Consider the following 14,227-nt stretch of genomic DNA (forward strand, 5'->3'; position numbering starts at 1 on the left):
GGAAAAATGTTGGAAACTCATCCAGTTTCCAGTTCATACAAGTGCTTAACTTAAGTAAGGAATCACTGAAGTTCTCAGCTCAGAGAGGGAACAGGAGCCTCCCTGTGTAACCACAGCAGGTGCTTTTACAGCCCTGTGTGGAGCCATCTCCTTGGGAGGCTCCTGGGTCGTCCACCTCACCCTTGGGTGCCTTGGGATGGTTTTACCCTGCCCTGAGACCTGGGGGAGCCATTTTCAGCATATTCCACACCCCTGGCATGGGGCAGACACAGGATCCTGGTGAGTTTTGTAGCTGCTGGTGGGTTATGTCAGCATGTCGTGACTGCTGTGTTTGGAACCTTTTGGTTCTGTTGGAAAACCTCTGGAGCTGTGGGGATTGTTCCTGGAGAGAGAAACCAGTTCCAAGGGAGCCGTAAATGCAGATTTGTGTTGAATATTGATTCTCACAGAATGAAACTCTTCTTCCCCAGATACAACCAAGCCCACAAGACTTCAGGAACAAATTTCCAAGTGCATCCTTCAAAAATAGAATCTCTTAAGGAAGAGATGGATGAAGCTGGAAATAAAGTAGAGCAGTGCAAGGTAAGGACAGGATGGGTGTCCCTTCCACAGCTCCCATGGAATTGCCCAGTTGTGCAGCTGCAGATCATGTGGCTGTGACAGTGCCTGTCCTGGGGGCATTTTCATGCCAGCTGATCTCTGGATTGCTGTAGCTCAATGAGGAACTCCATGCAGAGTGTTTCTGGGTTGGGTACTGGACATTATTTTCAGTTTCACTCTGAGCCAGCTGTGTCCTGGCCATGAATGAATGCTCAGGGTGCCGTGGAGCAGCTGTGGCTGCAGGCACCTGGAGGAAACTGAAGCTGTGACACCTCCCAGGACCTGTGACACCTCTGAGCAGCTCACATTCATTTTCACTTCTCAGCAGCAAGTGCTCCATTGAGTACTGAGAACTGAAACCATTTTTATTAGTACTTGTCTTTGAGTGCTATAAATAACTGGACTGAATGGCAATGTGTCCTTGACTGAAGGGGGCAACTGCTTTGCTGGATAAACCAGAGTAAAGATTCTGAAATCATTTTGAAGAAATGATTGAAGCTTGCAGAGCACTTGGATCAGAGCAGGTGCATTTCAGCTTCTTAGTTCAAACTTCCTGCAGGCAAAATAAACGCAATCAAGGAGTCTGTGTGGTTTGAGATGAGTAAATGTGCTGTCCTGGTTTGCATGTTCCCCAAAGGATCAGCTGGCTGCAGACATGTACAGCTTTGTGTCCAAGGAGGGGGAGTACGCCCGCTGCTTTGTCACGGTGAGTGCTGCCCCTGGGCTCTGCCTCTGCACAGCTGGGCACACACACTGCGTTCCAGAGGTGGCATTTGTGTGCTAAACCTTTAGTCTTGTCTTATGTGCTCATCAGAAGCTAATGCTCTTTTTGTTTTTAAAATGTGGCTTCTGTTCTCAGTTATTAGAAGCACAAGCAGATTACCATAGAAAAGCATTAGCAGTCATAGAAAAGGTCCTACCCGAAATTCAAGCCCATCAAGGTAAAGTAACCTGTGCTCTGGCTGATGCTTCTCCTTGCCTGTGCCACCTATGCACAATATTCTCCTCCTCTCTCTCGATTCTCTTGCATGCAGACTGATTTAATGAGGCCATTTTGATCTGCTTAACAGTTTTACATTCCCGAGCATAATTCCATCTTCCTGTTCTCCAGAGCTCTCCAGCCATGTTTAACACACTAATCAAATATTAATTAAGGATCTCTCTGATACCCACTGGGCTAAAGGAAGGGTTTTCCTATTTGCTTAGCTGTTTTCCTTGTGCCCTTTTGCTGAGTCACAGCTGGCTCATCAGGCCAATGGAAGTGTCACTGTGATTTGGTTCTTGAGTGCTTACAGGTGATTATCAGGAAAACTCCGTGGATTTTAAAGAGCTGGATTTTTTTTTCCCTCATTTTGTGCAGTCCTCTTCCCCAGTGTGCACTGCATGCAGGGAAACAGAGAGTTTGGGTTCTTGTGCTGATTATCAGCTGTTAAAAAATGGAATTGTACAGCTTCATTTCTTCCCTAAGAAGAACTGGAACTGCTGCTAAGCTTCCACTGCCAGGGGGCTTCCTTTGGGATGAAGATGCACTGTGTGTTTTGGAAACTACTCCCCAAAATATTGGCTGGGCTGTCCCTGAATCTTTGGAGCAATAGGTGAACAGAGTCTGAGGGCAAATACAGTCTGAGCTGAGGCAGGCTCAGGTATCTTCAGCTGGTGAAGGTTGTTAAAGATGAACCAATTCAATACATAAATCAGTGGGAGCATTGTGGAAAATGCTGTGGGGTATCTGCACTCTGTGGGAGAGGAGATGATGCTGCTACAGCAGCAGGGCTGTGCAGAAGGTTCTTTGTGGATATGGCTGCTTGAAATTTGTTATTTTTGCATGGAAAGTTGGGACAGAGCAGCTGAGCATCAAAGGCTTCAGAACTGGCCTCCCTAGAAGGGGCTGGGAGCCGTGGTGGCCAAGTGCTGAATGCAGGGAATTTCTCACCTTGTGTTCCTAGCTGCAGTGCCAGTCAGAATCCCATAAAGGTTTGGGTTCAAGGGTCCCTAAAGCCCACCCAGTGCCACCCCTGCCATGGCAGGGACACCTCCCACTGTCCCAGGCTGCTCCAAGGCCTGTCCAGCCTGGACTGGGGCACTGCCAGGGATGGGAGCTGGCACTCTGAACAAGTGCTGAGCTTTCTTTTCCTAATGTTTGCTGTAATTTGCAGAGGTTGGGAAATGCCTTGTGCATCTCATGGCGTGTTAACAAATGAGAGGGACTAAAACAGGACAAGGGAGGTGATTGATGTGGTTTTGTAAAGAAAAGGGGTGAATTAAATCCTCTGCAGAAACACTTTGCCTTCAGAGCACTCTTTGAAGTCCTCTGAAGTTTTTGTCCTTCTTGGCCTCTTTTCCACATAAAAGAAATAACACATCTGTACTAACAATAACCTTTTACATCTGCATTTTTTCAGTTAAAGTAGCAGAAATGGGTCAGAACATAAATTATAGGAAAGAAGAAATTCACATTCAATTTGGAGAAATTTGTGCAAATTGGAGTTAAACAAGAGTTGAAGAATGAAATTGAAAATTTGAATGTTACAGTGCTGGGCTGTTACCATGGTAGTTCTGATGTGATACACTGGGGCTCTTAACTCCCATTGTAATTTGCTGATTTAAGAGATCAAATTTAAGGAATAAAACAGCTCAGTTGTTATTCACCTGAAATGCAGTTAAAACCAAAATCAGCCCAGGTCATGCAGTCTGGACAAAATTTTCCTCACAGATTCTTGCAGAGCCAAATCAGTGTTACTGGAACGTGCAGCCTTGTGCTGGCACTTGTTGGGGTTTGTTATTTACAATTCCAGTTACACACAGAATTTGTATGTGATTTTCCATCCAGAAAGATGCAGAAGTATTTTTTTTCTTGACCACCAGCAGCCTCATTTTCTCTTTGCTCATGATCTAAGGGACTTTACCAATCAAGGGCTGTTAAACTCCTGCTGTAGTGTGAACGTTTCTGTGCTGTACTAGAGGCTTTCTTCTCTTCTTGCCTGGGCTGTAATTCAAGGCTTTGGTAGATATCCTGCTCAGTGTTTTGATACTCTCCAACTTAGACAAATGGACTGAAAAACCAGCGTTTGGAACTCCCCTGGAAGAGCACCTGAAGCGCAGCGGGCGGGAAATCGCGGTTCCCATCGAGGCCTGTGTCATGATGCTGCTGGAGACAGGCATGAGAGAGGAGGTGGGTGATGCTGGGTCACAGAGAGGAGCTGGGTGATGCTGGGTCACAGGGGTGAGAGAGGAGCTGGGTGATGCTGGGTCACAGGGGTGAGAGAGGAGCTGGGTGATGCTGGGTCACAGAGAGGAGGTGGGTGATGCTGGGTCACAGGGGTGAGAGAGGAGCTGGGTGATGCTGGGTCACAGGGGTGAGAGAGGAGATGGGTGATGCTGGGTCACAGAGAGGAGGTGGGTGATGCCGGGTCACAGGGATGAGAGAGGAGCTGGGTGATTCCAGATCACAGGGATGAGAGAGGAGCTGGGTGATTCCAGATCACAGGGGTGAGAGAAGAGATGGGTGATTCCAGATCACAGCCCTGGAACAGGGGGAGGAGGGCCCAGTGAAGCTCATAAACTGGGGTCTGTTTGTTAATAAATTGCTTAACTAATTTCTTCATATAGTAGTTGGTAAATATTTTGCCACAGAATAACCTCAGCACTGTGTGAAGGATTTTGGAAGTGGATGCGCATGCAGTGAAATTAGGGGTGGGCCCAGGGTGGGACAGAGCTGACCCATGCTCAGGTGGCAGTGACAGGGCACAAGAAGGGCCAGCTGGGTCACAGCTGTCAGGGGAAGGCAGCAAAGCTGGAGTGTTCTGTTGTGAAACTCTGCCCATGTGTGCTTACCAATCAATACATTTCATTTCTCTGCTGCAGGGCTTGTTCAGAATTGCTGCTGGAGCCTCCAAGTTAAAAAAGCTGAAAGCTGCCCTGGACTGTTCCACATCCCAGCTTGATGAGTTTTACTCAGATCCCCACGCTGTTGCAGGTATTGGGGTGTTCTGAATGCAAACCAGGTGTCAATTCACACAGCACAGGCTCCTGCTGTTCAGGGGGTGATCTCCACAGTTACACTGGGAGAAGGGACAGCCAGTGGACAGTTCACTGCACAGTTTGACACAGATAAGTGTAGGGTGCCTGTGCTGATCACAGCTGCTGTATTTGTGACTATGGTGTGTAAAATTCAGGTGGTCACAGTGGCCCATCTGCCACATCTCTCATGACAAGAGTGCTAACATGGTCAGGGTAGATTGGAGCTGTGTGTAGACCTTCAGTACATCTTTATAAGAAGTCCTTCATCCTGAAGAGATGATTCAGAGTTTTACAGCATGTTTCTGTCAAATTGCACCAATTCCTGACAGACCCTTTGTGCTGGATCTGAGCAAGTGTCAGGTCTGGCCACTTTCCCTGGTACTTGGAATTCACTGCACAGATCAAACTGCAAAGTGAGGGCAGAATTTTCCCTGGAGTGTGAAAGCAGTGGCTGAGGAACCAACCTGTCCCTGTCTGCATTGCAGGTGCCTTGAAATCCTATCTGAGGGAGCTGCCAGAGCCTCTCATGACCTACAGCCTGTATGAGGAGTGGACACAAGCTGCCAAGTAAGCATGCTAGAAATAGCTGTGGAGGAAGTCATGCTGCATATCTCTGTTAAATTTCATTCTTCACAGATGAATTCAAAAGAAACAGCCAAGCTCACACAGTTGTTATTTCACTAACGGGTATTTCGTGTAAGAAATTATTTTAAATAATAAATTGCACCAAAAAAAAAAAAATTGCACAAAATATGGTGAAATATCTACTTTGTTTAGCTATTAGGGCTGCTTCAGGCTGCTGGCTGCACAGTATTGATGCTCAAGCAGTTTTGTTGCAGGTAGGGATAATTCAGGGATCTGACAAGCAGGTTACTGAGTACAAAACATTTCTTTTGTAATAAATGGAAGTTGATACCATCATCTCTTTGTCACTGCAGGAGCTAGTTCCTGCCCTGAAAGTAAGATGTCATGGCATTTTTTGTCCTTTCAGCATTCAGGACCAGGATAAGAAGCTGCAGGAGTTATGGAGGATTTGTAACAGATTACCTGAGCATTACCGTGTTAACTTCAGGTAGGTGAGAACATCTCTTAGCTCAGCTGCTTTGCACCTCAAAGCCAATTAAACTGAACTCTAATCCAGGTGTGCTGTTGTGGCCAAATTCCGTGAGATTTATAAAAATACCTCTTGTTTCGTGCAGCAGTGGCCATGCATAGGAGGTGTCCTCAGACTGATTCCCTTTTGGCTGTCAGGGAACAGTCATGCACAGAGCCTTTCTACTTATGGCTCATGCTCTGCTCTTTGCTGTAGTTTCCAGTCTTAGAAATCACCTGGATCTGTCTTAAGCATCTCATTTTTCCTTTTGGTTTTTTGTTTTGGAAATGAACCGGAACAAAACCAGCTCTGGTGATTCCTAGAAGCATGGAATTTCCATCACTGGACATAAAACTAGCTGAAATTAAGGGTTTTTCTCTGGAAGTACAATATTTCTGTGGTTCTGTTTTGCTAAGATGGGAGCTGCTTTCTTTGCTGCCCGGTTCAACTTTTCTGAGTCAGGAGCAGAAGCTTTGGGCAGCTGCCAAGCAAGAAGGCTGCTCATCTCATTTCCGTCTTGTTGGGAGCTCTCTGTACAGGCTCTTGAATTTTTATTTACGTGTTTTCAACAAGAAACGCTCACGGTTCCTGCTCTTTAATTATTTCTTTCCTTTTTGAAGGTATTTAATCAAATTTTTAGCCAAGCTTGCCCAGAACAGTGACGTTAACAAAATGACACCAAGCAACATCGCCATAGTCCTGGGCCCCAACTTGTTGTGGGCAAAGAATGAAGGGTGAGTTCTTTTAAGAAAGCTACAGAGCAGAACGGGGTGAAGCTGTAGAACTGATAGGTTTAAATCCTTTAGCATGGAATTTAGCAATTCACAGCAACAGACTGTTTACCTAAAAAATATTTTAAGTGTTCTTTCAGCCCATGCCTCAAGGTCCTTTGAGGCAGGAGGGTTTTAGGGGTGTTCCAAAAGCTCTGAATGGTCTGGAGTCCAGCACAGTTGCTCTATCTCTGGTACTGAGGAGCTGATCCATCATGCTTAGCCCAAGTTGTTATTTAGGTAGTCTGAATTGATTTTAATTTTCTTATTTGATGGAAGGCTGAATAAAGCGCTGTTCAAATCTCTCCTGCAGATCCCTTGCTGAGATGGCAGCAGCCACCTCGGTGCATGTGGTGGCAGTTATTGAGCCCATCATCCAGCATGCAGACTGGTTCTTCCCTGGAGGTGAGTTCTGCCACAGCCCAGCCGTTTTACATTGCCCTCCAGCTCAGCCTCAGTGGCTTGTGCAGTGAGGCACCCTTGGGATGTGTGTGTGTGTGTCTGAGGAGGCATTCTGTCTGTCCCTCTTCAGATGAAGATTTCAATGTGTCTGGGGCGTTTGTGGCAGTTCCTGCTGTAAATTCCAATCACTTGTCACACACTGGGAATGACTATGAATGTGGGACCCTGGAGAGGAAGAGGCCTCTGAGCATGACTGTGATGGAAGGGGATTTGCTGAAGAAGGAAAGGTAGGTGTAATCCTCACCTTGGGGTCCATTACAGCCCTCTTCCAATGAGGCTTCAATCAGACACCTTCACTGGTGTCAGGAGAGGAATTTCATGGAAATGCTGTAGATAACAATAGTGATTTATTCCCTGTTGTTGCAGCCTGAGGATGGCTCAAAGGTAATGTACTGTTACTTCCTTCCAGTTACACTCCATGCATGACAAATCCCAAGCAGATATTGCTGCTCCCAGTCTCCATTCCCCTGCACACATTGGGGGTGGTGTGAGATTCACTGGCACACAAGTGTCTGCAGCAGCCTCTCTCAGTCTCTAACTTCTGGTATCCCATGGCTTCTCTTTCAAAGCCCATAAGCTGAGGTGGTGTTACCTGGTGCCTTCATGATAAGACCTCTGAGTTGATGATGGTACAGTATTGCCACAGCAAGCAGTAGAATGCTAAAAACTCCCAGTTAAACGTGCTGTTTCCCATATAACATGTAGTGTAACGTTCATTCTTATCACTCATCATGAGTATTCAAGTGATGTGCTTGTTTTTAGCTGTTGATGCAAATGTTGTTACCTGTTAGCTGTGACCAGCCACATGCAAATTTGTCAGCACTCACAGAGGAAGAAGAAAATCAGTTCAAGATTCAGTGTTTAACACAACAAGAATGAAATAATTTCTAGAATGAATGTGCTGTATGCATTCTAGAATCTGTTAGAGTTGGGGTCTGTTTCTCCACTGTTCTCCTTGAAACACAAATAGAAAGATTTGGGTTGGAGAGGACTGTAAGGATCTCTCATTCCAGCCCCCAAATCACAGCCTGTGTCCAGTAGCTTTTTTTAAAATCTCTGCTGCAACTTAGTGTGTGATAGAAACAAAATTCATGTGGCAGAATACATTTAGTGAGGAGCTACCATGGTATGTGAGGAAACGTCTGTATTTACATGTGAGATCCCGAGTGCTCTGACCTCATTGTCATCAGTGTTTGTCTCCAGACGTCACTGAGTCGTTTGTTCCCTGCTGTTGAGCTTATCCCTCTGTGGGGATAAGCCAAATCCTGTTGCATGTCTTAACCTTGCTGGTGTTGTGCAGCCACTGGGGGCTCTGACATGGTGGTGTTGTGCAGCCAGTGCAGGCTCTGTGCAGGCTCTAACCCCGTGGTGTTGTGCAGCCTGTGCAGGCTCTAACACCGTGGTTGTGCAGCCAGTGCAGGCTCAGAGGTGCCTCTAACCCCGTGGTGTTGTGCAGCCTGTGCAGGCTCTAACCCCGTGGTGTTGTGCAGCCTGTGCAGGCTCTGTGCAGGCTCTAACCCCGTGGTGTTGTGCAGCCTGCTGTTCCTCGTCGCTGCTTTGCATGTGGGGTTTGTCTGGGGGTGGGACACCCCGAGTCCTGCTGCAGCAGCCCCGGGGTGGCCGCCTGCTGTGTTCACTCTCTGTTCTCTCTGTAGCTTTGGTGTGAAGGTGCTGGAGCTGTCTGTGACCCCGCGGCGGTGTGGCACAGTGAGCAGAAAGCTCACCTCGCCCGCCTTCCAGCCGCCCCTGCCGCCCTGCGAGCCCGCAGGGGCCGAGCCCTGCCCGCCCTCGGGGGCTGAGCCCGGCCCCGGGGCTGGCCCCGCTCCCTCTGCTGCCCCAGCAGAGCAGCCCCCGGCGCCAGGCACTGAGGATGCCAGGTAAGAGGCACGGCTTGCACTGGCAGCGGCTTGGCAGCAGCTCTGGCAGTGACCTGGTGTCACCTGTGCCCCTGGGATGTGCCCTGCAGGTGAGGGCAGCACTGCCCTGGTGCCACCTGTGCCCCTGGGATGTGCCCTGCAGGTGAGGGCAGCACTGCCCTGCAGGAGCTCTCCTGCCACGGGTATGGCTGCACAATTGGGTTTCTGAAATAACACACAGGATTGGTTCTACAACACAGAATTGGTCTTACAAAATAGCATCCATGGTTCTGGGTGTTCTGCAATTCATCTCCTAATATAACATGCACAGTTCTGTCTGTTCTGGAGCTCATCTTCTAATACACTAGAATTCTTGGGGGAAAAAATGATGATGAAAAATAAACTCTGTTTCTGCTGCCCACACTGACCCTCCCAGGTTAATGTTCTGGAGATGTGCACACAGGTGATACCAGTTTGCTGCTGAAAGAGCAAAACTTACAGTGACAATACCAGAAACCTGTTAGTCTTGTTTGCTGTTTCTTGTTTGTTGTTATCTGTTTATGTCTTGTTTTGTTTATTTGTCTGTAGCAGGTGTTAGTGATGAGCAGCCTTGCTTACTAGAGAACTGGCAGTCAGTTTATCATATTTAAGGGTTGGTTCCTTTAGGACAAGTAGGTACACAGGCTCTTTGCTATTTAATTTCTCTTGAAGCTCTGTGCTTGTGTCCCTGAGCTCCAAGGCTAATTGCAGCAGCCCGAGTTCCTCCTGTGAGGGGTGGAAGCAGCACTTTGCTGGCAGCTCCTCAGTGCTCTGAGAGCTGTGACAAACCACGTGTGAAGCCTGCAGTGCCTCCAAATGTCAGCCTCAGGGTGAAGCCCCACCGTGGGGTTTGATGCAGCACTGACTCTTGTGCACAGAGCTCGTTCTCAGGTGACATATTTACAAAACCTGCTCGTTTGGAAATCCCCTGCACACCAGTATTTCCTCCACAGATGGTTTTTGTGGCAGAGGCAGCTGAAATGAAACCTCGGGGGTCATGTCTGAAAGTTGCACTTAAAAATCCGCACAGGCTCTGTGCAAGTACTCACAGTTTGTTAACAGCACCTGGAGAAACAGGGACTGCAAAGTGCCAGTGGAAGTGAATAAAGCCAGTCCTTTGGAGGGCTGAATTGCTGCAGGTGACTCTAAATGCAAAGCAGTGAGAGAAGCCTGCAGGTGCACGGCCACAGGAGGGACCCTGCCCAGAGCCACCTCAGCTGGCTCATCCTCCATCATCCCCATCAGCCAGCACTGCCACAGCATTCACCGCTGGGCCACCAAGTGCCACATCCACGTGTTTTTAACAGGGGATGTGACCCCACCCTTCCCTGGGCACGTGTGCCAGGGCCTGACAACACTTCCCATGAAAACTGTTTCCTCTATCTGATCCACAGCACGGTTTGTAAGGGAGCAGCTGCAGCCGAGCCAGACGAGGCATCAGGGCTACACCCATCTCTAACGTGGGCTCTTCTGTTTGCAGCACCTCCAAGTGCAAGGAGAGCGCGAGTGCAGCCACTCCTCCCCCGGTGAGGAACGGCCAGGCAGGCCCGGCCCCGGGCCAGGCAGTGCCCAGCAGCTCCCAGCTCTCGGTCAGCCAGCCCCAGAACGCTGCTGGTCCCAGTCCCCACGCCCTGAGGAGAGGTGTGTGTTCATTGCTTTCCAAGCCTTGAGGTACTGCAGAAATGCTGCTGAAATTACTCTGTCAGCATCTCTGCCCTTATGCAGACAGCAGTTTGATCTGTTGGCTTGTCCCCAGGGCCTGGCTGAAAAGCAGCTGTGGCTTTTGGACTCTGTGAATGGTGACAGTGTCACCAGTGCTGTTTAACAAACTCTCAAAAGCTATTGATTGGTAAATGCTTGTACTTGATAATGCACCACTTCATTTTGATAACATAGCTGGGGATTTTTTGTGCTGCTGATTGTTTTCTTTGGGAGCTTGGTTTGGAATCCTAGAATCCCAAAATGCTTTGGGTTGGAAGGGACCTTAAAACTCATCTTGTTCTGTCCTCTGCCATGGGCAGGGACACCTTCCACTGTCCCAGGCTGCTCCAAGCCCTGTCCAGCCTGGCCTGGGACATTGCCAGGGATCCAGGGACAGCCACAGCTGCTCTGGGCACCCTGTGCCAGGGCCTCAGCACCATCACAGGGAGCAATTCCTGTCCAATATCCCATCTAACCCCACTCTCTGGCAGAGGGAAGCCATTCCCCATGTCCTGTCACTGCCTGTCCCTGATGCTGACATGTCCCCTCTTCTCTCCACAGCTATGAAGAAGCCTGCACCAGCCCCCCCCAAGCCAGCCAACCCTCCCCCGGGGCAGCCAGGCAGCCAAAGCTCTTCCCCAGCTGCTCAGCCTCCTTCTGTCTCTCCAAAGCCCCCGGCCAGAAGCTCCTCTCCTCCTGCTCAACACGCATCCCCAGGAGCAGCCCAGAGCCCCTCTCCCTGCCAGGTTTCTGCCCCTCGCAGATACTCCAGCAGCCTGTCCCCTCTCCAGGCTCCCAGCCACCCACCCCCGCAGCCCCCAGCACAGGCAACTCCTCCCCTGCAGCCCAAGGGCAGCAGCAGCAGCAGCAGCCAAGCATCTCCTGGTGAGCAGGGTGTGGAGCAGCCCCCCTGCTCCTCGTCCGTGCCCCCGCCGCAGACGCCCACCCCTCCCGACACGCCCCCGCTGGCCAAGCACCCGGGCAGCGCCCCCGCCGTGCCCCCCGAGCCCTGCCCGCCCCAGGGGGGCACCTTGCCCCGGCCCCGGCCCGTGCCCAAGCCCAGGAACAGACCCAGCGTGCCGCCCCCGCCGCACCCGCCCTCGCAGCCGCCTGCAGACGGCACCGCGGCAAACGCCTCCCCAACGGCCTCAAAAATAGTCACAGGTGAGTGCATCCCCTGCCCTGGCTGCTGCCTGCTGGGGAGGGCCGGGCACCAGGCAGCGACGGGGCTGGGGTCATGGTGGGAGCCAGGGAGTGCAAATCCCAGTTAAAGAACTCCCAGCTCATACCCAGTTAGTGCCCAAAGCAGTGATGGAGTGGGGGTCATGGTGGGAGCCAGGGAGCGCAAATCCCAGTTAAAGAACTCACAGCTCATACCCAGTTAGTGCCCAAAGCAGTGATGGGAGTGGGGGTCATGGTGGGAGCCAGGGAGCGCAAATCCCAGTTAAAGAACTCACAGCTCATACCCAGTTAGTGCCCACTCCAAAGCAGTGATGGAGTGGGGAAGCACAAATCTCAGTTAAAGAACTCACAGCTCACACCCAGTTAGTGCCCAAAGCAGTGATGGAGTGGGGAAGCACAAATCCCAGTTAAAGAACTCACAGCTCATACCCAGTTAGTGCCCAAAGCAGTGATGGGACTGGGGAAGCACAAATCTCAGTTAAAGAACTCACAGCTCACACCCAGTTAGTGCCCAAAGCAGTGATGGAGTGGGGGTCATGGGGAAGCACAAATCTCAGTTAAAATACTCACAGCTCATACCCAGTTAGTGCCCAAAGCAGTGATGGGACTGGGGAAGCACAAATCTCAGTTAAAGAACTCACAGCTCATACCCAGTTAGTGCCCACCCCAAAGCAGTGATGGAGTGGGGAAGCACAAATCTCAGTTAAAGAACTCACAGCTCATACCCAGTTAGTGCCCAAAGCAGTGATGGAGTGGGGGTCATGGTGGGAGCCGGGGAGCACAAATCCCAGTTAAAAAACTCACAGCTCATACCCAGTTAATGCCCACCCCAAAGCAGTGATGGAGTGGGGGTCATGGGGAAGCACAAATCTCAGTTAAAGAACTCACAGCTCATACCCAGTTAGTGCCCACCCAGCTGCTCTGCACACGAGGGTATCCTTCCTCAGGCAGAAGTGTTTGGGGGCAAGTGGAGATGAACTTTTGTTGGTTTTTTTATTCCTGTTTGGAAGCTTAACACTGTGATAGCAGCTCCAGCTCAGCATCTTGGCAGTCAATTCTGCTTGGACATCTGTTGCCAAAAAAGCAAATATTTAGAGGAGGGAGAAGATGTAGCCAAGGATGGTGGATTTCAGCACATACTGAGATAAGAAAAGGGCATGAGTGGTCACTGACACGTGTTCTAGTAGGCAAAACACGCAGAGAATGTTTTACCTTATGAGAACAGAGCCTTCTGATGTGCATTTAAGTTGGACATCCAGAAGCTGAAGAATCAGCTGTATTAAACTGTATTTCTTAGGTCAGTATTTAGAGAGCCTCAAGTGCAGTCCTTGTTTTAGGACAGCCACGAAGTAAAGAGAAACTTTTGTCTTCTCACAGAAGCTTCATGAAGCTTGTAGTTACCAATTTGGTTGGGATAATGTGACTTTCATAAAGTTTATTTTTTTTTTAATGTAGTTGCTGAGGCCATTCAAAACCAGCAGATTCTGGAATGTTTTCCTGCTGAGTCACTGCTTATTCTGGGAAATTCTGAAGGGAGAGATACTGAACGTGGGAGACTAATGCTTTTAAATCTACTTATAATTAATAATGGTTGGAACTTTCCCATGACACTGCAGCTTCTCTAGAATTAGCCTAATGAGTTGGAATGCAGAGTATCAATTCTGTTGCCTAACAGCTCTACCCCAATGCCTTCACAGGTGGGGATGGTTACTGCGAATAAGGTTTGTACTCACAGAGCCTGCAGCTCAACTGCTCCTGTTTGTAGCTTGAGTTCAGACGTGTGCTTGGAGCTGTGCTCTGTGCCCTGTGTCCTCACCCTCTGTAGGAACTGTGCTCTGCCAGCTCTGTACCTCATCCCTCCATAGCATTCTGCCTGCAAGAGGGTTTAAGGCTCTGCTGCTCAGCTGTGATAGGACTGTGAGCATTCAGTTATTCTTTAAATCCCTGGAAAGAATTAACTCTTCACACCAGGCCCCCAGAGTTATCCCCAACTCAGGTGTGATGGGTGACCCGTTTCCAGCAGGTTTGTTCTCCTCACTGCAGACAAATACGACTTTTCCTACAACTTGGTGGTTTGTGGTTACATTCTAATGTAGCTCTCACTTTAGCTTTGCAGTCATTTTTAACCACTTGGGGTTTTTGGCAAAATCCAGGCAGATGTGACCAAACCCATGGCAGAAGAGCAGCTGCACCGGGGCAGGTTGGCTGCCAGCCTCCCTGGGGCTCTGCCTGCCCAGCCCCACTCGTGGCCACCCCTCTCATGCCCCTGCTGGGGTGGGAGCCCCTGGGTGCTGCTGCCTGAGCCCCTGAGCTGTGGCACAGCTGCCTGAGCTGCAGCAGGACAGGACACTGAAATCAGTGTGGCACTGCGAAGCCAGGCTGCAAATCACTCAGCTTTGGGCTTTCTGTGAATTGGAGAAAGAGGTGGCCTGGAGGCTGCCCCGCTTCCCTGGAAGGGGCCAAGGCCAGGTTGGGTGGGGTTTGGAGGAACCTGGCACAGTGGG

General features: G+C 49.7%; 1 protein-coding gene across 11 annotated transcripts in view; it reads left to right on the forward strand.

The window, feature by feature from the left end:
- Nucleotides 1–14,227, forward strand: part of ARHGAP17 (Rho GTPase activating protein 17) — a 42,685-nt gene that overhangs the window by 24,966 nt on the left and 3,492 nt on the right. For 5 of the 11 annotated variants that reach the window (XM_077187072.1, XM_077187075.1, XM_077187074.1 and 2 more), the window contains exons 7-20: nt 471–582; nt 1,238–1,306; nt 1,460–1,541; nt 3,645–3,772; nt 4,465–4,576; nt 5,106–5,187; nt 5,612–5,692; nt 6,334–6,447; nt 6,797–6,888; nt 7,016–7,172; nt 8,601–8,822; nt 10,321–10,481; nt 11,103–11,705; nt 13,421–13,444. In XM_077187072.1, the coding sequence (XP_077043187.1) occupies nt 471–582; nt 1,238–1,306; nt 1,460–1,541; nt 3,645–3,772; nt 4,465–4,576; nt 5,106–5,187; nt 5,612–5,692; nt 6,334–6,447; nt 6,797–6,888; nt 7,016–7,172; nt 8,601–8,822; nt 10,321–10,481; nt 11,103–11,705; nt 13,421–13,443 (2,038 nt within the window). In that variant the 3' untranslated portion in view covers nt 13,444. The remainder of the gene's footprint in view (nt 1–470; nt 583–1,237; nt 1,307–1,459; nt 1,542–3,644; nt 3,773–4,464; nt 4,577–5,105; nt 5,188–5,611; nt 5,693–6,333; nt 6,448–6,796; nt 6,889–7,015; nt 7,173–8,600; nt 8,823–10,320; nt 10,482–11,102; nt 11,706–13,420; nt 13,445–14,227) is intronic. The other 6 variants (XM_077187077.1, XM_077187078.1, XM_077187071.1 and 3 more) reach the window with 2 other exon arrangements.

The sequence above is a fragment of the Agelaius phoeniceus genome, chromosome 16 (genome assembly GCF_051311805.1).
Source record: "Agelaius phoeniceus isolate bAgePho1 chromosome 16, bAgePho1.hap1, whole genome shotgun sequence".
NCBI classification, from domain to species: domain Eukaryota; kingdom Metazoa; phylum Chordata; class Aves; order Passeriformes; family Icteridae; genus Agelaius; species Agelaius phoeniceus.